This window comes from Microcaecilia unicolor, chromosome 1 (genome assembly GCF_901765095.1).
Source record: "Microcaecilia unicolor chromosome 1, aMicUni1.1, whole genome shotgun sequence".
In the NCBI taxonomy this organism is placed as follows: Eukaryota; Metazoa; Chordata; class Amphibia; order Gymnophiona; family Siphonopidae; genus Microcaecilia; species Microcaecilia unicolor.
The window spans coordinates 122,955,604-122,983,491 of NC_044031.1; the positions used below are offsets into that span (position 1 = coordinate 122,955,604).

Below are 27,888 nucleotides of genomic sequence, written 5' to 3' on the forward strand. Positions count from 1 at the left end.
TTTTGGATTGGGGCCAGTGGGACTGGATCCGATGGTTGTCATCACATGTGGGAAAATTCCTGGTCAAGGTAAGGGGTCTTTTAGCCCGGAATTTTGTTTGGTTTATTTAAAAAATGTGTAAATTGGGTTTTTTTATTTTTAAAAATTCAAGGGTTAATGGGATTTAAGTTTGGATTGCAGGTTTGGGTTCGGGGAATTCTTCTTGATTTTTCTGGTGGGTTAGATTTTGAATTTTAATATTTTTAGAGGGTGTTTTTGAAGGGGGCTAATTTAAAGGGGTTCTTTAAGGGTTAAAAAAATAAATTTGACGTAGGTAAAGGAGGAAGTAATTTAATTTTTGATATGGGTTTAATTAAATTTGGGATTTTTGGAGGGGTTTTAGGGGGGATAATTGTGTGCAGACGTTAAAAAATGATATTTTTGAAATTTAAAAACATGGTTTTGTAGGGGGTAATGGGTTCTAGGGTAGTGGTAAATTTGGGGTAATTTGGTTTAAGTTTAAATGGTTTATTTTGGGAAAGAATTTAATTCTCCATTTCCTATGGAAAGTTTAAAGGAAAAAATGGAGATTCAGTTGGGCTGTACAACATTCCGTTGGTCAGGAGAAAAAAAACGGAATCTTAAAAGGGTTGCTGATTGGCTGGGGGTTCACTGGAACACCAGCCGAAGTTCTGTTTCCTAGGAAACGGGGCTGCTGACCGTTGGCAGAGTGAGTCTGACAGCTGAAGAGAGAGGAGGTGCTGTGCAGAGTGAGAGAGGCAGAGGTGTGATTTGATGTTAAAATAAGTGTATTTAGAGGGATTTTAGGTTCAGTAAGTGTACTGAGATGAGTGTGAGAGAGGAGGTGCAATTGGGGAGAGATTTTCCTTAATTTCTCCTGTTTATGAGTTTGGGTTAAACACAGGGACAGTTTTGAGAGGGAAAAGACTATAATTGGATAGGGAAACCTGAATAAAAGGGTTACCTTATTCCTCCTGGAAAGTTGGTGGACATGAGACGGTATCTGTAAGAGATAGGAAAAAACCCCACAAAGAATCAAATTCTTGGGGATTCTAATAAAAGAAAGAAAAGAAATATTCTATGTTGGGTTGAGAAATTTGGGAATTGATGTTTAGTACTTATCTGATAGCTGTTTCATTCTGAAGAAAGAGGTGCCTGCAGGGAGAAATGAAGTGAAATAAGGTTACTTAACAAACATTACTCGAAGTGATACATAGTTGCCGATTGAGGTTTTTTTTGCTGAAATGAGAAATACATTTGTTACTCATATAACAAAATAGAAAAATGTTTCCTAATAAAACTGTTACATTGCTTAAGGAAATCTGATTGGCTTTATTGTCTCTTATAAAGTTTGGGGGAAAATCCTAAATCTAGTTTATTTTCCTCTCTCACCCTCTGAGGAGGAGGGACGAGGTCAGTGAACCTGTATTGCTCCCTGCGATCAGTAGTGAGTTCTCAAATACTGGCCACGACTACCAACAACAGGTTTTGGGTAACTCACCGATTATACTGAACCGCAAGGGGGTCCAATTACAGAAAGTGAAAGCCCTAATGTAGCATAGCTCTCTTTGTTTAACGCAGTACATCAAGGACTGTGAATATAGCATTATAAACCCTTAAGAGAAAAGAATGTTTCATTCATCAGTTATGTTCACTAGAATTTGGGGATTTACTGTATACCAGGAAAAGTCTTGTTCCCTCTCCAGTGGTATTACCACTTCCTGGTGAGTTTATACTGAAAACACTTAGAAATAAACTAAATTTAAAGTTATTTTTTTTCATTCTAAGAGTACACATCTTTGTAATTTAGCACATATAGACCGTGTATGGCTCATAGTACAATTAATAACGTGTAGTGTCTGTCACAGATGTATTTTGTTTAAAAAAATATATCTGTGCCACTACTAGTTATTTATCGTACTGTGAACCATACACGGTCTATAATGTGATGAGATTCTTTTGTATTTTTATGCAAAACACTTTGGACCTTTGCAGGGAGTAAGCGATTGTTAACTATTGAGATTAGATTAGACTAGCAACCATTAAAACTTATATTTTGTATTATTTGAATATTTTTACTGGTGTAATTGCCTATTGCTCATGTTTGATTTATTCTTACTGTACACCCGCCTTGAGTGAATTCCTTCAAAAAGGCGGCAATTAAATCCTAATAAATAATAATAATAAACTAGCCTGAAAATATGGATAGAAGAACAGTACTGTTCATGAACTTAAGTGTTCCAAGTGACTAGTGACTTTCCCATCTTGATTGTTTCTGTGGCTGCTTAAGAGGTTTCTTAGAAAGAGAGGTAATGGCTTGATTCCTGAATTCTCCCACTGATCTCATCACTTCTCATCCAAGCAAACATTTTCTTGCTTTAAAGGCAATAAGTGTGCCATGCATGCAGTACATGCCTTGTTGAATTTGAACACTAATAGAAAATATTCTTGTATTTGAACAGCTTATCTGCCTCACTGTACTGTAAAAAATATCTCAAGTGACTTGTATCCAAAAATACAATTCCAACCTCAAGCTCCCTTGTTCTTTTGCTTTAAAGTGAATGCAAGCCACCACATGATGGCTTCAGAAAGGTGCAGACAAGATTTTTCCATAAGCTAAAAGGGAGGCTAATAATGATCTATTTCAATTTTAGAATTAAAAACAAAATGAAAATTTGACTTCATATAGGTTCATTTTCATAAGCATAAAATTGTGTTTGCTGTCTTCTCTGTGAAGATGTTTTGGCTGATATATGTAAACTAAATTGTCTCATAATGGCAAATGTTGCATGTGTTGGATTTCCCCCCATCTTATGTATAAGATTATCTGACTTGCGCAATTTAGGAAAAGCATTTAGACTGCTGCAGTTTCAAATCAGTGGCCAGATGGATTTACACACATTTTCTGCCTCCAGATCTCATATTTCAAAGTAGAGGGCAGCAGTCTAAATGCTTTTGTCTGGCTACTCTGCTTTCCAGCCCCCAAGGCATGTAAACTTCCCGAAAAACCATACTTAAAAAGCAAAACTTCAGAATGGTTTCTATATGTCAAATTTGATTTGGGTTCATTGGGAAGTGCTTTTAGTGGGCTGTGTTCTGTCTGCTTTTCAGCCCTGTTTGTCTGCTTGAGCCTTCACTGGTTCCAATATGTAATTTACTGTGTGACTGAATTCACAGTTATGTAATTAATGACTGATCCTGGGTGTGTCCTTGCTCTTCAAACCTCACCTGGCCATCTCTTGCATCTCTCACTTCCATTTGTGACAAAGTTCAGCTGTGATTCCAAATAGCAAGTTAGCTATTAACCTAGTTTTTACAGCTCTGTTTATACATGATTAAAGCACACCTTACTCCACACATTTGTTATATCCCAGCTCTATTATTGTAATACAGTTTATGCAGGTCTACCCCAGTCTCAACTCTGTCACCTCCAGACTCTACAAAACTCAGCTGTCTGCCTATTATTCAAGGCTCCACGATTTGACTCTTTTTCTCCACTGTTAGCAAAAGTGCATTGGTTTCCCCTGTTTTACCTTGTATGATTTAAAGTCCTTCTGCTTACCCATAAAACTCTCCACATCTGGCATCTCTCATTATCCCTTACACCCCCTCCCATGCCCTCTGCTCCTTGGATGCTAATCATTTAGTATTACCAGCCTCCCCCCAAAAAACCATATTATGAATCAACCCGTCACTCCACATTCTTTTTCTTAGCACCATACTTGTGGAATAATTTACCTCCTGACATTAGGTCTAAACAATTTTTGCTGGAATTCAAGATCAAGTTAAAATCGTTTTTCTTTCTGGGTGCACTTGGTTTTGCTGCTTCCTAAGGGACCCTTTTACTAAGCCACTTAGGCACCTACGCGTGCCCAATGCGCGCCAATTCAGAACTACCACCCGGGTACCACGTGGCCCAGGCGGTAATTTCATTTTTTATGCACGTCCACTATACCTGGATATATATTTTATTTTCTGGCGCACTGTGCTAACCGGGTAGTAATCAGCATTGTACATGTGCTGACAATTACCACCCGGTTAACGCGTGACACCTTACCGCTAAGTCAATGAGTCTCAGGCCCAAAATGGACGTGTGCCAATTTTCATTTTGCTGCACGTCCATTTTAGACCCCAAAAAAAGGCCTATTTTGCAGGTGCACTGAAAAATGGACCTGCGTGCGTCCAATACACACATCTACACCAGTGCAGGCCACTTTTGGGCGCACCTTAGTAAAAGGACCCCTAAGTTACTTGTTCCCCTTCCCCTTTCCTGCTACCCTCTCTCTTTTTTTATGTATTTATTTATTTAATTTAAAAAAAAATTTTTAAATACTTTATTTATAACTTTTTACGTTTACATTACCAACATTGAATATTTTAACACCCAACAGAAAGGACTTAACAAGGATCTGGGGTTCCTAGCCCATTATAAACCATAAAGCTGTATGTCTCTGTTGATCACCCCACCCCACCCCTCACCTATCCACACCCATCCTGTTAGAATATCAATGATATGCTTTGATGTCCCCATGCATACCTCCGACCCACCCCCATCCTCCCACCCTGTCAGACTGTCATAGTAATGCTTGAATGTTTTCACTTATATACACTGTCAGCTAGCACATTTGCTTATTTCCGATCTGACAAAGAAGGGCAACCTTTGAAAGCTAATCAAGAAATGTATTAAGTTATGTCCAATAAAAAAGGTATCATCTTATTTTCTTTTCCATGTTTTATTTTGTTTGATTTCTATTGATAACCTTAAGAGTGGACTAACATGGCTACCACACTCCTCTACATTACCAACATAAATGTAGTGGAAATTTTCAAGAATTATGATAATACAACTAATACAATAAAAGGTAATATAGTTCTCCATACATTTTGTCCACAACTTAATGATCCAAGTACTAGGTAAAAAAAAAAAAATTAAAAGGAAAAGAAAATCAGTATCAATGAAATTTGAAGAGTGGTCATAATCCCGCTAGCCTGCATAATAGCATTTTCTCACTGGGAAACGATTAAAGGTTTTTCCACACTTTCTTGTAATTCAATAAATTATAGCAGCTTTAAGGGATCAAAAAAGACATAACTATTTGCATTTAGTGACACCATACATCTGCATGGAAACTTTAACTGGAAAACAGCTCCTAATTTGAGAACTCTTCTTTTCTTCTGGGTGTCCCTCGCCAAATCCGGGAAAATTTGAATTCTTGAGCCCATAAACTCTGCTTTAATATGGCGGAAATATGTCCGGAAAATATTGTTTCTATCCATTTCTAAGGCAAAGGTAACTAATAACGTTGTCCTTTCAGTCACAATCTCCAAGGAGCTTTCTAGAAATTGAGGAGCTTTCTAGAAATTGAGTCAAATCTAAGTCCAGTACAGCTTGGGGTTGCCCATCACTATTTTTCTTTATTCCAGTTACGTACTGAAAAATGGACCTGCGTGCGCCCAATACACACATCTACACCAGTGCAGGCCACTTTTGGGCGCACCTTAGTAAAAGGACCCCTAAGTTACTTGTTCCCTTCTCCTTTCCTGCTACCCTCTCTTTTTTTTAAATGTATACTTGGTTTTATTCTTTCCTGTTTTTAATTTGATTTCTTTCTATACTTGTATTGTTTTACATTTTATATTGTACACCGCCTAAACCTTCTGTAAGAAACTCTAATAAACATAAACATGAGAATAACACCATTTTTAGGGGGACCTACAGTGTGCATGGGTGGGCCCTAAGCACCCCACTTCTTTGCCTCCCTTTTCCTCTTCCCTCCTTTTACCTTAGCTGTAAGAGATCCCCAAGCCCAGTGACTGTAGAAATCTGGAGCCAACCCTGATCCCTTATATATATATATATATATATATATATATATATATATATATATATATAGCTTTTTTTATTTGTATTGCAGCAATTCAAATGTCTTTTCCACAAAGAACATAGCTGAAATGATACAAGCCAGCTGTTTTCTAATCAGCACACCGGCATCTTATTAATAATATATCTCTTTGTAGATACAAATTAATAAATTGAAGTCATAGCAATCAAAGTCAAATTCAGAGTTAAATTTGCACAGTATTGTGATGGTCAGTGTTTTTTTTTCTTAATAAAGAAGATAAGACATGTTTGGGTTCCTCTGGAATTCCACAGTTGAAATTCATAGCAAGATCTGCTTATACAGTGGTGGAAATAAGTATTTGATCCTTTGCTGATTTTGTAAGTGTGCCCACTGACAAAGACATGAGCAGCCCATAATTGAAGGGTAGGTTATTGGTAACAGTGAGAGATAGCACATCACAAATTAAATCCGGAAAATCACATTGTGGAAAGTATATGAATTTATTTGCATTCTGCAGAGGGAAATAAGTATTTGATCCCCCACCAACCAGTAAGAGATCTGGCCCCTACAGACCAGGTAGATGTTCCAAATCAACTCGTTACCTGCATGACAGACAGCTGTCGGCAATGGTCACCTGTATGAAAGACACCTGTCCACAGACACAGTGAATCAGTCAGACTCTAACCTCTACAAAATGGCCAAGAGCAAGGAGCTGTCTAAGGATGTCAGGGACAAGATCATACACCTGCACAAGGCTGGAATGGGCTACAAAACCATCAGTAAGACGCTGGGCGAGAAGGAGACAACTGTTGGTGCCATAGTAAGAAAATGGAAGAAGTACAAAATGACTGTCAATCGACAAAGATCTGGGGCTCCACGCAAAATCTCACCTCGTGGGGTATCCTTGATCATGAGGAAGGTTAGAAATCAGCCTACAACTACAAGGGAGGAACTTGTCAATGATCTCAAGGCAGCTGGGACCACTGTCACCACGAAAACCATTGGTAACACATTACGACATAACGGATTGCAATCCTGCAGTGCCCGCAAGGTCCCCCTGCTCCGGAAGGCACATGTGACGGCCCGTCTGAAGTTTGCCAGTGAACACCTGGATGATGCCGAGAGTGATTGGGAGAAGGTGCTGTGGTCAGATGAGACAAAAATTGAGCTCTTTGGCATGAACTCAACTCGCCGTGTTTGGAGGAAGAGAAATGCTGCCTATGACCCAAAGAACACCGTCCCCACTGTCAAGCATGGAGGTGGAAATGTTATGTTTTGGGGGTGTTTCTCTGCTAAGGGCACAGGACTACTTCACCGCATCAATGGGAGAATGGATGGGGCCATGTACCGTACAATTCTGAGTGACAACCTCCTTCCCTCCGCCAGGGCCTTAAAAATGGGTCGTGGCTGGGTCTTCCAGCATGACAATGACCCAAAACATACAGCCAAGGCAACAAAGGAGTGGCTCAGGAAGAAGCACATTAGGGTCATGGAGTGGCCTAGCCAGTCACCAGACCTTAATCCCATTGAAAACTTATGGAGGGAGCTGAAGCTGCGAGTTGCCAAGCGACAGCCCAGAACTCTTAATGATTTAGAGATGATCTGCAAAGAGGAGTGGACCAAAATTCCTCCTGACATGTGTGCAAACCTCATCATCAACTACAGAAGACGTCTGACCGCTGTGCTTGCCAACAAGGGTTTTGCCACCAAGTATTAGGTCTTGTTTGCCAGAGGGATTAAATACTTATTTCCCTCTGCAGAATGCAAATAAATTCATATACTTTCCACAATGTGATTTTCCGGATTTAATTTGTGATGTGCTATCTCTCACTGTTACCAATAACCTACCCTTCAATTATGGGCTGCTCATGTCTTTGTCAGTGGGCAAACTTACAAAATCAGCAAGGGATCAAATACTTATTTCCACCACTGTATGTGACGTGACGTGACTGTGCAGCAAAATATCGGACAAAAAGAGTCAAACATATGCATGATTTCATCCTCCATAACTCTGTGATGTAATTGCTGTAATTTGATTTGCTTGCTGTCACTACAGTCTCAGACTGATTTGGCTATTTTTAAGACTTGTACAATTTCTAAAAGCACTCTTCGCTGCTGTTTCAGGTTTGCATACTACTACAGCGGAATTGGCTTTGGTTCTTTTATTGCCGCCTACATCCAGATTGCATTTTGGACTCTGGCAGCTGGACAACAGATCAGGAAAATCAGGCGAGAATTCTTCCACGCTGTCCTACGGCAGGAGATAGGGTGGTTCGATATGAACGCTGCTGGGGAGTTGAACACGCGCCTTACAGAGTAAGCATCAACAGAGTCAAATGGCAACTTTCATTAAATAAATATTGATTTCTGTATGTGCAGAAAGCTCCACTCAGATTCAAATGTTGCTTTCTGTGATGTTGTTTGTTAGAACCAGTTTAAGATTAGCTATTGAGCTTTATTCAATCAGATCAAACATAGACTATGGGGTAGACAGTCAGCCAGTGGCGGTCAGTGTTTTTTTGTCCATCACTGTCTTTATGCCCGAATATTCAATTCCAGGTCGTGTTGGGGCACTGGTATTGAATATCCAGGCCACAGAAGCCAATTTTTCAAAATGATTGGGGGTGCTGAACTCGACACAAAATATCAAGTCCATATAAAGGAAATTAATTCAAGGTGGGTTGTGAACACAACTGGCCAGGCTGTCTTTAAATGAAGAGCCCATGGGTGGTGCACACCCAGGGAGGACTTGTGGGTAAAAAATAGCTAGGTGTAGCACTGCAAGTCCCACCAGTCTTTCTTCCTCCCCAACCCAAAGTCATCACCATAGTTTACCATCCTACTCCCAGCCCATCTACACCACACTCATGCTATGCCTTCCAGTCCACCTTGGCCCATATACAACCCATATTCTCCTCCTCTCAGCTAGCCCCTCTTTCCTACATAACTTGTGCACACCATACACTTTTCTCTTCTTTCTCAGCCCCCCCCCTTAATGTCGTCGTCTTCTTCTTCTTCTTATCTTCTTAATCTGTTTTTCCCTCAGTTCTTTCTCTCAATATAGTTTGACTTTTGTTTTGGGGTAGGATGCTTAATACCCACTCCCCCATACTTACTCTGCTCTCCCATTCTGTATTTCTCTGTTCTCTACTTCCTAACCTGACCTAACCTAGAACATAAGAATAGCCATACTGGGTCAGACCAATGTCCATCTAACCCAGTATCCTGCTTCCAACTGTGGCCAGTTCATGTCACAGGTACCTGACAGAATCCCAGATAGTAGGAAGATTCAGGCTACTGGTCCCAGAGAAAAATAGTGGCTTTTCCCATTTCTATCTCAATAGCAGACTATGGACTTTTCCTCCAGGAACTTGTCCAACCCTTTTTTAAACACAGATACACTAACTGCTGATACCACATCCTCTGGCAATAAGTTCCAGAGCTTAACTATTCTTTGAGTGAAAAAATATTTCCTCCTGTTCGTTTTGTTTCAGACAGCATTTTTGAAGCATAGATGGGGGTGGTTTGAGCGTCAGGATCAGAGTTCTGTCTAGGTTATTGATATTATTAATGGTGTTTTATGTGATTTGATCATATATGCTTTAGTGTACTCCATCCAGATTTTTGGATGGGCAGATTATAAATGTTTGTAAATAAATAAATAAATGTAGACCTCTGTTATATCCCCCCTCAGCCATCTTTTTTCAAAGCTGAAGAGCCCTAACCTCTTAAGCCTTTCCTCATATGAGAGAAGTTCCATCCCCTTAATCATTTTGGTTACCCTTCTTTGAACCTTTTCTAATTCTGCTGTATCTTTTTTAAGATACGGTGACCAGAATTGCAAACAATACTCAATGTTTGGTCACACCATGGAGCAGTACACAGGTCTCAGTTCCCCCCCCCTCCCCAGCCCCCCCCCCCCCGATCGCGACTCATCCACGTAGCCTGTGTCTTCTTGGCTGCACTGTGCCCTGGCTGTGGCACGGAGACAGATGCCAGATAGCATGGCTCTGGTGGCGGGTCCCGCCTGATCTGCTCTCAGAGTCAGAGAGAGCAGATAATCAGGAGAGAGGGACCCACGGCCACCACCAGAGAGAATGGAGCTGGAGGAGCCGCAGAAGAAAGCATGAGTCCGGGATGGGGGATGGAGGGTGGAAGGGGGGAGGGAGCTGGAGCAGATCGGATTGGATATGAGCTGCTGAAACCACGTTGTCGTGCTTAATTGTTGGTAGCATTTTTATTTAATCCACTTATATTTTCAAACATGCCAACCAGCTTGTGCAGCAGACGGGTGTACATAGAGAAAGTATAACTTTATAGGTAGAGTAGTAATTTGTTATAAATTGTAATCAGTGTGTCATTTGGAGGGGTTGGTTATAGGGACACCTTAGCGCGTGTTATATATATATATATATTTGTGCAGAGATTTTTTTTCTCCTGGTAAAGGGCCACTACAACAGACAACATGTTATGAGAATCAGGTGCTCAACATTCAGAGTTTCTATTTATTTACAGCATTTATATCCCACATTAAACACGATTTAGGTTGAAACCTGGGAGAAGTAAAATCTTCTATGCCTAGATCAAAAGAGGTGGATAGTTTGTGGTGGGAGCTTGCTTCTTTTATTTTGTGGGTGGATGAATGGATTATGAATTTGTACTAATTATAATTATGATGCTTCAGATTATGGTGCTGATTGTGCTACTTGTGCTGATTATGATTCTGATGATTATGATTATGCTGCTGCTGATTGTGTTTAAGATTATGATTGCCTCATTAATATTCATGTTGATCTTATTAATATTTATATTGACCTTATTAATATTTATATTAATATTGGGCTGCTTTTGGGCTGGAAAAATGTTCGCCATCTGGCAGCACTGCAAGGATGCAGAAACACTTCTTTCCTGTGTTTTCCTGTAGCTCTGCAGCATGCCATGGAGCTTAAAGTTGCCATGTTGGCGGGAATACCATCAAATTGGGTAGTTTCCCTCAACCTCCTGCAGGATTTCTGAGATAGCCATGGGTTGCAGGTTTTTGGGTGGTTTATAGCCCATGGCCGCGGGTTGGGCGCTGTGTTTTGCTGCCCCTGTGGCCGTGGGTTAAGAGCATGCCGCTAGTTTTTGCAGCAGTGCTGCACTCATCCCCTGACTCCCTGTCCTGAGCTCCCCTCGCTCCTATCGGTCCTAATTGGTGAGGTAGGTGGGATCCATGATCAGTTGATCATCTGGCATTATTTCAGCTGCTGTGCTGTCTGTGCTTCTGTCCTGTCTGCCCTCATGGGGTGCTTTGCGGTGGCGGCGTGCGCTCTGTGTGCGTCTTTTTTCTCTCTATCTCATCTCATGCTAACAGTGGTTAAGTGGTCTCTCTGTCCCCCGGGCTCCATGTGGCCTGTTTCTTGGCTATGCCGCGGTGCGGAGACAGACGCCAGTCACGGTGTGCCTCTGGTGGCAGGTACCCTCCTGATCTGCTCTCAGAGTCGGAGCAGATCATCAGGAGAGAGAGAGACCTGCGGCCACCACCAGAGAGAAGCATGGAGCCAGAATGAGGAGGCAGAAGAAAGCGAGTGAGTCCAGGTCTGGGACGGAGGAGGGGGGAGGGATCCGGAGCAGAGCTAAAAGCTGCTGCAAGTCTGCAACCAATGCACGTTGTTGTGATTTATTGTTGGCAGCAATTTTATTTAACCTCACTTATATTTTCAAACATGCCAGCTTGTGCAGCATACGGATGTACACAGAGAAAGTAGATAGATAGAGTAGGAATTTGTTATAAATCATAATGTATATTATTTGCAGGAGCTGATTATAGGGATTCCCTAGCATATGTTATATTTCTGCAGAGATTTCTTTTCTCTTGGTAAATGGCTGTCGAGAGGTCAAGTGGCGGCCTCGTGAGACTTCCGCAGAAGTCTTGCAAGGTCGCTGCTTGAACTCTCGGCAGCCATTTTGAGTTGGCGCCGGGAGAAAGACAGTCTGCAGACGCGCTGGACAGGAAAGAGGGGGCTCTTTCCTGCCCCGATGAGGACACTAAACCACCAGGGCACCACACTAAGGTAAAGGAGGGGAGGGGAGGAGAGGGGTAGTGAATGGAGTCATGTGAGTGGAGGAAGGCTGGAAAGTGGGGAAGGGATCTACATGAGGGGGAGAGAAGGAATCTGGCTTTCTTTGGGGGGGGGGGTTCAAAGTGACGGGATGGAGTGGGTGCGACGGGGGCATGGTAGTCTTACTGTAAAGCAACTTGGCTACCATAGTAACATAGTAAATGACAGCAGGTAAAGACCTGTACAGTCCATCCAGTCTGCCCAACAAGATAAACTCATTTACATGGTATGTGATACTTTATATGTATACCCGAGTTTGATTTGTCCTTGCCATTTTCAGGGCACAGACCGTAGAAGTCTGTCCAGCATTCTTCTTGTATTAAGTTCTGAAGCTAACGTTGAGGCCCCTTAAAATTTACACTCCAGCCCATCCCTTTCTATTCAGTCACGATCAGGACGTAGACCGTAGAAGTCTGCTTAGCACCTGTTTTGTTTCCAAATTACCGGCGTCGCCACCTAATCTCCGCTAAGATTCCACAGATCCATTCCTTCAAAACAGGATTCCTTTGTGTTTATCCCACGTCTGTTTGAATTCCATTACCGTTTTCTTCTCCATCACCTCCCGCGAGAGGGCATGCCACATAGCAGGTGGATAAGGAAGCTGCTATGGAGGGGAAAGGAAGCTGCTGGACTGGGGGCTGGGAGGAAAGGAAGGTGAAGTAGGAAGTACTCCTGTAGCCAGGACCTGCACACCAGGGGATTTACTATCCTCTCGCACGGAGGATATGTCTCCAGTTACTGCCCGGAAGGGAAAGGATAGGACAGCTGTTGTAGTTGGTGATTCGATCATTAGACATATAGATAGCTGGGTGGCTGGTGGACGGGAAGATCGCCTGGTGACTTGCCTGCCTGGTGCAAAGGTGGCGGACCTCACACGTCACCTAGACAGGATTTTAGATAGTGCTGGGGAGAAGCCAGCTGTCTTGATACATGTGGGTACCAATGACATAGAAAAATGTGGGAGAGAGGTTCTGGAAGCCAAATTTAGGCTCTTATGAATAAAGCTCAAATCCAGATCCTCTAGGGTGGCGTTTTCTGAAATACTACCCGTTCCACGTGCAGGGCCCAAGAGACAGGCAGAGCTCCGGAGTCTTAATGCATGGATGAGACAATGGTGCAAGGAGGAGGGTTTTAGTTTTGTCAGGAACTGGGCAACATTACTACTACTACTTAACATTTCTAGAATGCTACTAGGGTTATGCAGCGCTGTACAATTTAACAAAGAGAGACAGTCCCTGCTCAAAGAGCTTACACTCCAATAGACAAGTGAACGGTCGGTCCGATAGGGGCAGTCAAATTGGGGCAGTCTGGATTCACTGAACGGTAAGGGTTAGGTGCCGAACACAGCATTGAAGAGGTGGGCTTTAAGCAAAGACTTGAAGACGGGCAGGGAAGGGGCTTGGCGTAAGGGCTCAGGAAGGTTGTTCCAAGCATAGGGTGAGGCGAGGCAGAATGAGCGGAGCCTGAAGTTGGCAGTGGTGGAGAAGGGTACTGAGAGGAGGGATTTACCCTGTGAACGGAGGTTACGGGCGGGAACGTAAGGGGAGATGAGGGTAGAAAGATAGTGAGGGGCAGCAGACTGAGTGCATTTGTAGGTAAGATGGAGAAGCTTGAATTGAATGCGGTATCTGATCGGAAGCCAGTGAAGTGACCTGAGGAGAGGGGTGATATGAGTATATCGGTTCTGGCGGAATATGAGACGTGCAGCAGAGTTCTGAACAGATTGAAGGGGGGATAGATGGCTAAGTGGGAGGCCGGTGAGGAGTAAGTTGCAGTAGTCCAAGCGAGAGGTAATGAGAGCGTGGACGAGAGTTCGGGTTGTGTGTTCAGAGAGGAAAGGGCGAATTTTGCTGATGTTAAAGAGGAAGAAGCGACAGGTCTTGGCTAGCTGCTGGATATGCGCAGAGAAGGAGAGAGAGGAGTCAAAGATGACTCCGAGGTTGCGGGCAGATGAGACGGGGAGGATGAGGGTGTTATCAACTGAGATAGAAAGTGGAGGAAGAGGAGAAGTGGGTTTTGGTGGAAAGACGATAAGCTCGGTCTTGGACATGTTCAGATTCAGGTGGCGGTTGGACATCCAGGCAGCAATGTCGGATAAGCAGGCCGATACCTTTGCCTGGGTCTCCGCGGTGATGTCTGGTGTGGAGAGATACAGTTGGGTGTCATCAGCATAGAGATGATACTGGAAACCATGAGATGAGATCAGGGAGCCCAGGGATGAGGTGTAGACTGAGAAGAGAAGGGGTCCAAGGACAGATCCCTGGGGAACACCAACAGATAAGGGGATGGGGGTGGAGGAAGATCCATGAGAGTGAACTTTGAAGGTGCAGGTGGGAGAGATAGGAGGAGAACCAGGAGAGGACAGAGCCCTGGAACCCAAATGAGGACAGTGTGGCAAGAAGTAAGTCATGATTGACAGTGTCAAAAGCGGCGGATAGATCGAGGAGGATGAGGATGGAGTAGTGGCCTCTGGATTTGGCAAGGAACAGGTCATTACAGACTTTAGAGAGTGCTGTTTCTGTCGAGTGAAGAGGGCGAAAACCGGATTGAAGCGGATCAAGGATGGCATGAGAGAAGAGAAAATCAAGGCAGCGGCTGTGGACTGCGCGCTCAAGTATCTTGGAGAGGAAGGGTAGGAGGGAGATGGGGCGGTAGTTGGAGGGACAGGTAGGGTCTAGTGATGGTTTTTTGAGGAGTGGCGTGACTACGGCATGCTTGAAGGTGTCGGGGACAGTTGCAGTGGAGAGAGAGAGGTTGAGGATATGACAGATGGAGGGGGTGATAGTAGGAGAGATGGTGTTAAGTAAGTTGGTGGGGATGGGATCAGAGGAACAAGTGGTGCATTTTGAGGAGGAAAGAAGGCGGGCGGTTTCCTCCTCGGAGATATCAGGAAAGGAGGAGAAGGAGGTCTGGGTTGGTTGGTTGAGGGAGAGGGTTGAAGGGTGAAGAGGAGGAGGTGGCTTGGTAGTGAACTCAAGGTTGATCTTTTGCACCTTGTCGCGGAAGTAGTCAGCCAGTGAGTGAGGTGGGGGGGGGGTGGGAGCGGAGGGCACTTTGAGGAGGGAGTTAAGGGTGGCGAAGAGACGACGAGGGTTAGAGCTGAGAGAATTAGTCAATTGGGTGTAATAGTCCTGTTTGGCAAGGAATAGTGAAGACTGGTAGGAGGATAGCATGAATTTGTAGTGAAGGAAATCTGAATGGGTGCGAGATTTCCTCCAGAGGCGTTCAGCAGATCGGGCGCAGGAGCGAAGGTAACGGATGCAAGGGGTCAGCCAGGGCTGGGGATTAGTACGCCTTGTGGGACGGGAGGTGGATGGTGCAAGGGTGTCCAGAGCAGAGGAGAGAGTGGCATTGTAAGCGGAGACAGCCTCGTCGACAGACTTGGAGGACATGATGGAGGGGAGGAGATTAGAAATACTAGATGATAAGGTGGGAGGGTCAATAGCCTGGAGATTCCTGGAAGTAGTGGTTAATGTTGGGCGGGGCTGAGGGGGAGGGTGAAGAAGTGTGAAGGTGATCAGGTGATGATCAGAGAGAGGAAGAGCTGAGGTGTGGAAATTGGAGGGTGAGCCGGAAGAGGAGAGAACGAGGTCAAGGCAATGGCCATCACGGTGAGTAGGGGTGGTGGAACACAGCTGGAGGTAGAAGGAGGATGGTAGAGTGAGGAACTGAGAAGCATGAGAGTTGGACGGGTCATCAACGTGTATGTTAAAGTCTCCGAGAATGAGGGATGGAGATGAGGGTTCAAGAAAAACAGAAAGCCAGGCATCGAAGTCGGTGAGGAAGGAAGAGAGGGATTTATCGGAGGGGCGGTAAATGACTGCCACTCTGAGTGGCAACGGGTAGAATAGACGGATGGAGTGGACTTCAAAGGATGAGAAGCAGTGAGACTGTGGTAGGAGGAGGGGAAACTACAGGAGGGCGAGAGTAGTAACCCGACGCCTCCTCCGCGGCCAACTAGGCGGGGAGTGTGAGAGAAGAGATAGCCTCCATGGCATAGAGCCGCAACTGAGGCAGAGTCATCAGGGGAGAGCCAGGTTTCAGTTAGGGCAAGCAGGTGAAGGGAATGAGAGATGAAGAGATCGTGGGTGAAGGGAAGTTTGTTGCAGACCAAGTGGGCATTCCACAGTGCACATGAGAAGGGGAGGGAAGAGGGGGGAGGAGGGGAATAAATATGAGATTGGAGACATCACGGAAACGTTTGCATGGATAGGACGAGGACAGGTGTGGGGGACCTGGATTGGGATTGATGTCTCCTGCGGATAGCAGGAGGAGGAGCAAGAGAGTGCGGAGGAGGGTGGGGGAGGTAGGGCGACGAAGGCGACAAAGACGGGATGCGCTTAAGAGGAATCGGGATGGGTTAATGGCAGGAAGGAAGTGTTGAAGGTTGAGAGCTAGGAAGGAGGAGGGGGACAGGAGAGATGGTGAGGTGGTGAGGGACGGGGGTGAGTAGGGTATTGCAGTAGTGAGCAAGATGGGAGAGGACATGGGTGGGCAAATGAGTTCCAGTGGTAGACAGCGTTAGGGGGAGGGGAAAAAGATTAGGAAGGGACAGGGCAAGGAAGAGAATGTGTAAAGGGGCCATAAGTAGGGGAAGGGGGAACCTATTCTGAAAGGATGGGCTCCACCTTAACCGGGATGGGACCAGGCTGCTGGCATCATCATTTTAAGAAAGAGATAGAGCAGCTTTTAAACTAGGAACTGGGGGGGGGGGGGGAAGACAGACAGTCGCAGAAAAGCGTATAGTTCGGAATAAGGTATCTTGCAAAGATATCGCCCAAACAGGGAAGACAGGGTTTCTTGATAGTGAGGTTGCAAAAGATACTGTAGTAGATTCAATGTCCTTAAATAAAAATAATAAAAACCAGACAAAAGATAGTAAAATAGTACTGTCAAGTAATCAACATGATGTGATAAGGAATAACAAGTCTAGCTTGAAGTGTCTATATGCAAATGCTAGCAGCCTAAGACATAAGATGGAAGAATTGGAATATATTGCACTGAATGAAGAAATAGACATAATAGGCATCTCTGATACCTGGTGGAAGGAGGATAACCAGTGGGACACTGTCATACCGGGGTACAAATTATATCGTAGTGATAGGGTGGACCGGATTGGGGGAGAGGCTTGAATCAAATAGATTGAAAATTCTGCGTCTCTCGCGCTTGCTGCGCTCTCGGGGACCTTGGCATACTTTCAGGCTTCTTCCCCGGGAGCACGGGGTTGTGAGTCCATAGGCCACTACCGTGGAGCGGCAGTGGCAGGCAAGATCACCTTCCAGGTAGAGATGAAACAAGACTGGACCGGAACCCCGGACTGGAGTTCTACACCGGAACACTCGGAACTGGAACGCACCGGACGGGTGCGCACTGGAGTGGGGCCCGCTGGACTGGACACACTGGAGTGGCCCCACTGGACTGGAACATACAGGAGTGAAACCCGCTGGACTGGAACACACTGGAGCGGAACCCGCGGAACTGGAACACCCTGGACCTAGGCTTCACCTACACTTGACTGCCTTTCCCCGAGGGTTGAGCCCTCAGGTTCTGGCAGCCGGTAGGACTTACAGGAACAGCAGGAATGAAGATCCAGGAGTGCCCCCTGGCACCTAGGCGAAGGCAAGGCAGACAAGCAGGGACTGTCCGGGTTCTGGCAGTCGGCAGGATTCAACACAATGACTAGTAAACTGTACCCAGGCTAATAGAAACGCTATTCCCAGGCAAACCAGTCATACACAGGAACATACACAGAGCAAACTCAGGAGACTTGGAAGGCTATACACCAGCTAACAACTAAGCTGTGCCCAAGCTAACAAGTCATGCACTGGAAACAACACAGAACACTAGCAAAGCTTTACACAGGCTACGAGCCACACGGTGCCTAAGCTGGCTAGTCTATCACTAGGAACAAACACAGAGAACTAGCAGAGCTATGCACAGGCTACAAGCCAGACGGTGCCTAAGCTGGCTAGTCTATCACTAGGAACAAACACAGAGAACTAGCAGAGCTATGCACAGGCTACAAGCCAGACGGTGCCTAAGCTGGCTAGTCTATCACTAGGAACAAACACAGAGAACTAGCAGAGCTATGCACAGGCTACAAGCCAGACGGTGCCTAAGCTGGCTAGTCTACACTAGGAACAAACACAGAGAACTAGCAGAGCTATGCACAGGCTACAAGCCAGACGGTGCCTAAGCTGGCTAGTCTACACTAGGAACAATCACAGTCTCGGGATAGTGACTAGCAAGGGCGGCCAGTCTAACACTAGGAACAAACACAGAGAACTAGCAGAGCTATGCACAGGCTACAAGCCAGACGGTGCCTAAGCTGACTAGTCATGCACTGGAAACAAACACAGAGAACTAGCAGAGCTATGCACAGGCTACAAGCCAGACGGTGCCTAAGCTGGCTAGTCTACACTAGGAACAAACACAGAGCACTAGCAAAGCTATGCACAGGCTACAAGCCAGACGGTGCCTAAGCTAACTAGTCATGCACTGGAAACAAACACAGAGAACTAGCAGAGCTATGCACAGGCTACAAGCCAGACGGTGCCTAAGCTAACTAGTCATGCCCTGGAAACAAATACAGAGAACTAGCAGAGCTATGCACAGGCTACAAGCCAGACGGTGCCTAAGCTGGCTAGTCTACACTAGGAACAAACACAGAGCACTAGCAAAGCTATGCACAGGCTACAAGCCAGACGGTGCCTAAGCTAACTAGTCATGCACTGGAAACAAACACAGAGAACTAGCAGAGCTATGCACAGGCTACAAGCCAGACGGTGCCTAAGCTGGCTAGTCTACACTAGGAACAAACACAGAGCACTAGCAAAGCTATGCACAGGCTACAAGCCAGACGGTGCCTAAGCTAACTAGTCATGCACTGGAAACAAACACAGAGAACTAGCAGAGCTATGCACAGGCTACAAGCCAGACGGTGCTTAAGCTAACTAGTCATGCCCTGGAAACAAACACAGAGAACTAGCAGAGCTATGCACAGGCTACAAGCCAGACGGTGCCTAAGCTAGCTAGTCTAAACAAACATAGAAACTCACACAGAGCAAACACTGAAACCGTGTACAGAGCACTCTATACACCAGGACCTTTAGATGAGATGCAAAGGCCAGGACTGTAGTCTCCAAGTGATTAATAAAGCCCTTCAACACCAGAGCCACAGCTGCAGCAATCACCTTGCAACCAAACAGAGGCTTGACACACAGAGCAGTCAGCCCATAGGAAGGAACAGAGGGGGCCATCTTGGATACTGGCAAAGAGGAGGAGGCGGCAGCCATCTTGGAAGAGGCATAGCCCACACAGGTGAGGTTCAGTAGGGCAATCAGCACACAGAGCCAGAGAGAACCTAAGACAGACACAGACACAGAGACAAGCAGAAGCCAGCACAGACACTGACTCCCAGAAACAGGGTAAGTCTGAGGGTTGTCACGGCCACGGACTTGACAGCAGGAAACAAAAGACCTCTTGGAATCATTGTGGATCGAAATTCCATGTGTAAAGGGGAAAAGGACGGTGATAGGGGTGTACTACCGTCCGCCCGACCAGGATGAGCAGACGGACGCAGTCATGTTAAAGGAAATTAGTGAGGCAAATAAATTAGGCAACACAATAATAATGGGTGATTTTAATTACCTCAATTTCACAAATTTCTACTGTTGCAAAAGTGTTGAAAGGTGAAAATGGACTCTCACACATGAAAAGTCGTGGAGAAAAAAGACCTCAGTATGATCGGTAACACCTCCTACCAAAGGACACGCCTTATAATAAGGGAGGGTGCCTCTTTAATCATAAGTCTTGGAAAAAAACTCCACTTTGAATAACTTCATGAGATAATGCCCAAGCACCTTATCAAGCACTTATAGGTGAAAACACAGTAATTTAAATACAATGTAACGACCCCCCAAAAAACGTTATTTATCTTGGATGGTGAAAACAGTAAGAAAATCTTCCACAGGTTAATGCAGACACTTAAATTTACAATTGCATTATCTTCATATCCCGACAGGGAAGCCCTGTTTTACCGATAAATGGCTGCGTCAGGGGAAAGTTTATTTTCTTTATAGTATAAGTTTAGGAAGAAGACAAAGTGAAGACAACAAAAACAGAAGAATTGATCCCAAGGACAAGAAAACAGGAATCCAGCTAAGTACTGCAGGAGAATCAGGATAATTGGACTCTGAGCTGAGAGAGACACTTTGCATTTACAAAGTATATACATACTTACTTTTAGGAACTGAGGACCTGAGAAAAGGAAAATTAGAAAATAGTTAAATCATTTCTTGGACATATAGAGGGGCATAATTGAACGCAAACGCCTATCTCCATGGGCGTTTATCTCAGAGAACGGGTCCGTGAAGGGGCAGACCGAACCGTATTTTCGAAGAAGATGGACGTCTATCTTTAGTTTCGAAAATACGGTTTCTGCCAGGCAAATGCATTGGATGTGGGCGTTTTTTGAGCTGGGCATTTTCGTTTTTCAGCGATAATCGAAACCGAAGCGGCCCAGCTCAAAAACGAACAAATCCAAGGCTTTGGGTCGTGGGAGGGGTCAGGATTCGTAGTGCACTGGTCCCCCTCACATGCCAGGACACCAACTGGGCACCCTAGTGGGCACTTGTAAAAAATAGAAAAAAACATTAAATTACCTCCCAGGTGCATAGCTCCCATCCCTTGGGTGCTGAGACCCCCAAATCCCCCCCCCCAAAAAAAAAACCCACTCCCCACAACTCTACACCATTACCATAGCACTTAAAGGTGAAGGGGGGCACCTACATGTGGGTACAGTGGGTTTTGGGGGGGGGGTTTAGAGGGCTCCCATTTACCACCACAAGTGTAACAGGTAGGGGGGGATGGGCCTGGGTCCACCTGCCTGATGTCCACTGCACCCACTAAAAACTGCTCCAGGGACCTGCATACTGCTTGAGCTGAGGATGACATTTGAGGCTGGCATACAGGCTGGCAAAAAAAGTTTTTAAAGTTCTTTTTTTTTGGTGGGAGGGGGTTAGTGACCACTGGGGGAGTCAGGGTAGATCATCCCCGATTCCCTACGGTGGTCATCTGGTCATTTAGGGCACTTTTGGGGGACCTGTTCGTGATAAAATAGGGTCCAGAAAAAGTGACCTAAATTCTCGCTAAAAACGCCTTTGTTTTTTCGATTATCGGCTGAGCGCGCCCAGCTCTGTTCGGCCGATAACCACGTCCCAGTCCTGCCTTCACCACGCCTCCGTTACAGAGTGCAGTTGAAGACGCCCAAAATCAGCTTTCGATTATACCGATTTGAGCGCCTTTGCGAGAAAAACGCCCTTCTCCCGATTTGGGTCAAAATATGGGCGTCTTTCACTTTCGATTATGAGGTGGATAGTAACATAGTAGATGGCGGCAGAAAAAGACCTGCACGGTCCATCTAGTCTGCCCAACAAGATAAACTCATATGTGCTACTTCTTGTGTATACCTTACCTTGATACATATAATCGGTTTGAAATAATAGTAGTTGATACTTACCTTTAAAGTAATTCTTATAGGCAATATATCAGAAAGAGAAAAGAACTGTAATTGCTCAAGAAGAAAAAGTATTAGGGAAATGTATGTAAGTTGTGTAATATGTAATACCTACCTGTGATTGTAAGTGATTCTGTTGATTCCTATAGAAGGAAAACAAATATTTTAGAGTGTAGGAGCTGGATCCAGTAGGGACTTTAAACACTGATTATAGTTTTCACATTCAAGCTTTAAAACCACTGATATTATTGATCATTAATTTGCACTAAAATAAATAATATATTTATTTTTACCAGAGTTTGTGCTTTTGAATTGATGTAAATCAAATTGATTCTATTTACAGAAATCAATACTTATCTTTAATGTATTCATCTGGTAACACCTTTCTCGGGATGATGTTTGTTTATGTTCACTTTGCCTTTTTGTGAGCCACGCACAGTAAACCTCGGCTCACACGACTACATACAAAAGGGATAATTGAATTGTGTGTTGTTCGCAGAACAGGCAGGTGACAAAGGCAAAGAGGGATTTTGAAAGAAAGGTAGCATTAGAGGCGAAAACTGATAGTAAAAATTTTTTTAGATACATTAACAGCAGGAAACCGGCAAAAGAATCGGTTGGCCCGCTGGATGACCGAGGTGTAAAAGGGGTAATTAAGGAAGACAAAGAAATAGCAGAAAAACTAAATGAGTTCTTTGCTTCGGTCTTCACCGAGGAAGATTTGGGTGGGATACTGGTGCCGGACAGGGTATTCGTAGCTGAAGAGTCGGAAAAACGTATTGAAATATCTGTAAATCTGGAAGACGTAATGGAGCAGTTCTGCAAACTGAAGAGTAGCAAATCTCCTGGACCGGATGGTATTCACCCTAGGGTACTGATAGAACTAAAAAATGAGCTGGCGGAGCTACTGTTATTGATTTGTAATATATCCTTAAAATCGAGCGTGGTACCGGAAGATTGAAGGGTGGCCAATGTAACGCCGATATTTAAAAAAGGTTCCAGAGAAGACCTGGGAAATTATAGACCGGTGAGTCTGACGTCGGTGCCGAGCAAAATGGTAAAGACTATAATCAAGAACAAAATTAAAAAAGCACAAAGCACGTTCAAAAGCATGGACTAATGGGACAAAGTCAACATGGATTTAGTGAAGGGAAGTCTTGCCTCACCAATCTGCTGCATTTCTTTGAAGGAGTAAACAAACATGTGGACAAAGGTGAGCCGGTTTGTATCTGGATTTTCAAAAGGCGTTTGATAAGGTCCCTCATGAAAGACTACAGAGGAAATTAGAGGGACATGGGATCGGAGGTAGTGTCTTACTGTGGATTAAAAACCGGTTGAAAGGAAACAGAGAGTAGGACTAAAAGGTCAATATTCGCAATGGAGAAGGGTAGTTAGCGGGGTCCCTCAGGGATCGGTGCTGGGAACTCTGCTTTTTAACATATTCATAAATGACCTAGAGATGGGGGTAACTAGTGAGGACAACTCCTTTTCTCCATCTATACCTCTTCCCTTGGTGCCCTGATCTCATCCCATGGTTTTCATTACCATCTTTACGCTGATGACTCTCAGATCTACATATACACCCCTGAAATCTCAACCTTAATCCAAGACAAAATCTCTGCCTGCTTGTCGGACATTGCTGCCTGGATGTCTCAACGTCATCTCAAATTAAACATGGCTAAAACTGGACTTCTCATGTTTCCCCCTAAACCCTCCTCCCCTCTTCCCCCATTCTCTATCTCTGTTAATGTCATATTCTCCCTGTCTCCTCGGCTCATAACCTCGGAGTCGTCTTCGACTCTTCTCTCTCCTTCGCTGCTCATATTCAATAAATCGCCAAAACCTGCCGCTTCTTTATCTTCAACATTAGCAAAATTTGCCCCTTCCTTTCTGAACATGCCACCAAAACCCTTATTCACACCCTTGTTACTTCTCGCTTGGACTATTGCAATTTACTTCTCACTGGTCTTCCACTCAATCATCTTTCTCCTCTCCAATCTGTCCAGAATTCTGTAGATCGACTTATTTTCCGTCAGAATCGTAATGCCCACACTAGCCACTTCTCACTTCACTGGCTCCCTGTCCGCTTCCATATACAGTTCAAACTTCTGTTACTGACCTTTAAATGCATCCACTCTATGACCCCTCATTACCTTTCTTCTCTCATTCCTCCCCGTGAACTCCGCTCTCTGAGCAAGTCTCTCTTGTCGTCCCCCTTCTCCTCCACCGCTATCTCCAGACTTCGCTCCTTTTATCTTGCTGCACCTTATGCCTGGAACCGCCTTCCCGAGCCCATACGTCTAGCTCCATCTCTACCTGTTTTTAAATCTATGCTGAAGGCTCACCTTTTCACTGCTGCCTTTGGCTCCTAGCCACTACCCATTTGTCCTCCTCCCTGTTCCTCCTTACCCTGTAATTCCCTTGCCCGTAATGTCTTGTCTGTCTGTTTTACCTAGATTGTAAGCTCTTTGAGAAGGGACTGTCTCTCTATGTCAATTGTTCGGCGCTGCGTGTGTCTGGTAGCACTATGTAAATGCTAATAGTAGTAGTAGTAGTAGTAATCAAATTTGCCGATGACACAAAGTTATTCAAAGTAGTCAAATCACGGGAAGATTGTGAAAAACTACAAGAGGACCTTATGAGACTGGGAGACTGGGCATCTAAATGGCAGATGACGTTTAATGTGAACAAGTGCAAAGTGATGCATGTGGGAAAGAGGAACCCAAACTATAACTACGTCATGCAAGGTTCAGCATTGGGAGTCACGGACCGAGAAAGGGATCTAGGTGTCGTCGTTGATGATACGTTGAAAACTTGTGCTCAATGTGCTGCTGCGGCTAGGAAAGCAAATAGAATGTTGGGTATCGTTAGGAACGGGATGGAAAATAAAAATAAGGCTATTATTCTGTCATTGTATCGCTCCATGGTGCGATCGCAACTCGAGTATTGTGTTCAATTCCGGTCGCTGCACCTCAAAAAAGATATAGTGGAATTAGAAAAGGTGCAGACAAGGGCGACAAAGATGATACAGGGAATGGGATGGCTTCCCTATCAGGATAGGCTGAAGAGGCTGGGGCTCTTCAACTTGGAGAAAAGGCGGCTGAGGGGAGATATGATAGAGGTCTATAAGATAATGAGTGGAATGGAACAGGTCGATGTGGAGCGTCTGTTTACGTTTTTCAAAAATATTAGGACAAGGGGGCATGCGATGAAGCTGCAGTGTGGTAAATTTAAAACGAATCTGAGGAAATTTTTCTTCACTCAACGTGTAGTTAAACTCTGGAATTCGTTGCCGGAAAAGGTGGTTAAGGCAGTTAACTTGACGGACTTCAAAAAAGGGTTGGACGGCTTCCTGGAGGAAAAAGCCATAGAATGTTATTGAATGGACGAGGGAATACAGTATTTCTAGGATGGGTGGGACAAATTGCTTGTTCTTTTGGCTGCTGTCAGTGACAGGGTGCTGGGCTCGATGGACCCTTGGTCTGTCCCAGCATGGCGATGCTTATGTACTTATAAGCTATTGACCCAGAGGGAAACTGGACACCCTTTAGCCTGGCCCTGACTTAGAGTCAAACTGGTAGGCAGGGTAAATATAGTGATGCCTGTCAAGTTGACTTGGAGTCGGGGGGGGGGGGGGGGGGGGGAAGAATATCACAGTTGGGGCTGGAGAGGTTTAACCTTCCCAAGCCTCTTAAATGAGAGCACCTATGGACAGGGCCAGTTCAAGGAATTATGGTGCAGTAAGCCAACTTGCTTTGGTGCCCCTCCCCAGCACCTCCATGGGTCCAGCATCTCTCCCCACCCCCTGGACCAGTCTCTCTCTCTTCCACTGTGGTCCTGTACTCTTTACCTTGGTTGCTGGCATCAGCAGCATGCTGCCCCTGTGTGTTCTCTCTGCTGTGTCTCATCTCTGTTGCAATTTCCTGTGAGCAAGATACGGCAGAGAGGAGACACAGGGGTGGGCTGAAATTTGCCTGTTGTTGATGCTGCTGTTGCCGCAACCAAGGGAAGGGAGAGAAGCTAAATCTTTAGACCAGATGAGGCACTGTCGATGACATCAGCAGCTAGGGATTTTGGCACTCTTTATCACCTAGCGTTTTGAGCCAGCATCTCACCTGTGATTAAGCCAGCCTTGCCTAAAGGTAGCAAGAGTGGGCCCTATGCTCAAGTTCACTTTTACTTATGAGTCCCCTGTTAAGCAGAGGCTGGGATAGCTGTGCCTTTTGCCCATATGTAAAAGCAGCCCTGACTTCCTGAGTCCTGATAAGCTGTACCCTAATACACCATCATATTTCAACTGCTGTTGGTGATACTCTGTTAATTGAATCATAGGCTCAGGCAGACATGAAAATGTCCATTTGTGCCTTTCTTGTCCAAAAGATTCTGCAGCAGGTCTGAGGCTGTGGTGATGTAAATAAAAGGCTGGCATCTGAAATGACTTGCTCACCTTGCTGGTTGCTCATACCTTACAGTGGACACCAGAATTTGCACTTGCCTATCAGGTTACTACTTACAACCTTACAAGTACCATAAAGTGTTTCTATATAAACTCCTAGGGATCTAATCATGGTTGTGCCTTTCTCCTGTGAGAGTACATAGGCCGCATGCATTGGTTTATGGTTTATGAAAAATTTGGTATACTGCCAAATCTAATGAAAGGATGCTGCTTCTTTCCCTGTCTAAATTTAATGTCATTAATCCATTACTGAAGGGCATTAGCAGATGCTGGGAAACATATCTCAGAACTGTTCTTTGAGGATTTTTGATAAACAGAATTATAAGAAACTACCACACTTACAGAATCCATTAACCAGCTTTCCCTAGAGGTACCTAGGAAGGGACATGTGTCATTTTGCTTCCATTAAAACCCAAAAAAGGAAGAAAATTCCTAACAGGTTCTGGGGGAGGGGAAGTAGGCTTTGGCTAAGTGTCAAAGGGATTGAGGTACTGTGCAAGACATCTGTGCAGTTATTCTGTTATGTGACCCTCTTCATATTGTATTATATTCGCTTGCACAGATTTGTGTATCATTTTTTCTTGTTTCCTTTATTCCTCTCTCTTGTCACCCTCTCATTCATTATTTTTCTGGCAAAATTCTCTTACTCTAATGTGCTCTATCTCATTTTATAAAGGGTAGGCTTAAGCTGCTTATTTATTTGGATTTTGCTCACACCTCTTTATTGGTAGCTCAAGGTGAGTTTCAGTCAGGTATGGTGAATGTTTCCCTTTTGCTTGAGGGCTTGTAATCCGCATTTGCTCAAGGTCACAGATACCGTCAGTCATATTGGGCCCCTGGTTTTCCTGATTTTTAGCTTGCTGCTGTAACCACTAGGCCACAAAGTGTGGACTCTAGTCCTGCTGTTCCTAGGAAAAATCAAACCTACAAGTCTGTGTATGCTATGAGACAAAACCTGGATGGGCACTCTAGCTCCCATCCAGTAACCATGGGCCCCATATTGAGCGATCTGGGTAGGAGTAGTTACTACCCGAATAAGTGCTGTTCTCCAGGGCTGCATTCTTTACACTCAGCACCAGATTAAGGTGCAGGAAAACTAGACATATGCTTTGGGCCCAAATGTTGATCTTTGTCTTGGGGGGAAGTGGGTTCAATTCCCACTGCAGCTATTTGTTATAAAAACAGGTCTAGCTCAAAAGTTTTTGTTTTGTTCTATTATGGCTGAAAAATGTCTAAGTCTTAGGAACGCCCAAGTCCTGCCTTGAACACGCCCCTGGCACACACCCTAGAAATTTGGATGGACTTCAGAGAAAAACATCTATGAGGTTTTGAAAATACTGATTTGGATGTTTTTGTGAGAAAAACATCCAAATGCAGACTTATGTCACTTTTTGGATGTTTTTCTCTTTTGAAAATGAGCCTGACAGTGATCTAGTTTTATTGTAAACTAATATCTTTCTGTTAGAGGTATATAAAAAAGTAACAAACCTGTGTTACTTATATATACTATAAGTATCTATAGATCTATATATGTTAAAAAGAGATCCTTTAAAGTAGGAAAAGCACTTGATGCAAAGTAGGAAGAGGCACTACAATCAAATGATTTGCTCTCAGAAATGGCTGTAATTTGGATAGAATTCATTGTAGGAGATAGTCAGTGGATTAGGCAAATATTTAGCAAGTGTCACCCTTAGGGAAGGTGGCTGGGTCTAAACAACCACAGATCTGTAGAAGGTGTTAGCTGTGAAACCAATCTCCAAATGCAATACTAAACTACCTTACTACTTCTCTGCTTTGAAATAAAAGCCTGCCTCCAAGATCAAGTAACTACTTTAGAGAAAAGGTGAGGGAGGGATCAGAAGGCTAATATAAATAACTTTTAAAGCCACAAAGGCACAGATAAATCTGATTTCTACCAAACCAGTGCTAACAATCTATATTAGAAATTAAACAGTTTTAAGATAAAAGGAG

General features: G+C 44.4%; 1 protein-coding gene across 2 annotated transcripts in view; it reads left to right on the plus strand.

Moving 5' to 3' along the window:
* Positions 1 to 27,888, plus strand: part of ABCB1 (ATP binding cassette subfamily B member 1) — a 265,216-nt gene that overhangs the window by 48,570 nt on the left and 188,758 nt on the right. For both annotated transcript variants that reach the window (XM_030199760.1, XM_030199764.1), the window contains one exon: positions 7,968 to 8,159. In XM_030199760.1, the coding sequence (XP_030055620.1) occupies positions 7,968 to 8,159 (192 nt within the window). The remainder of the gene's footprint in view (positions 1 to 7,967; positions 8,160 to 27,888) is intronic.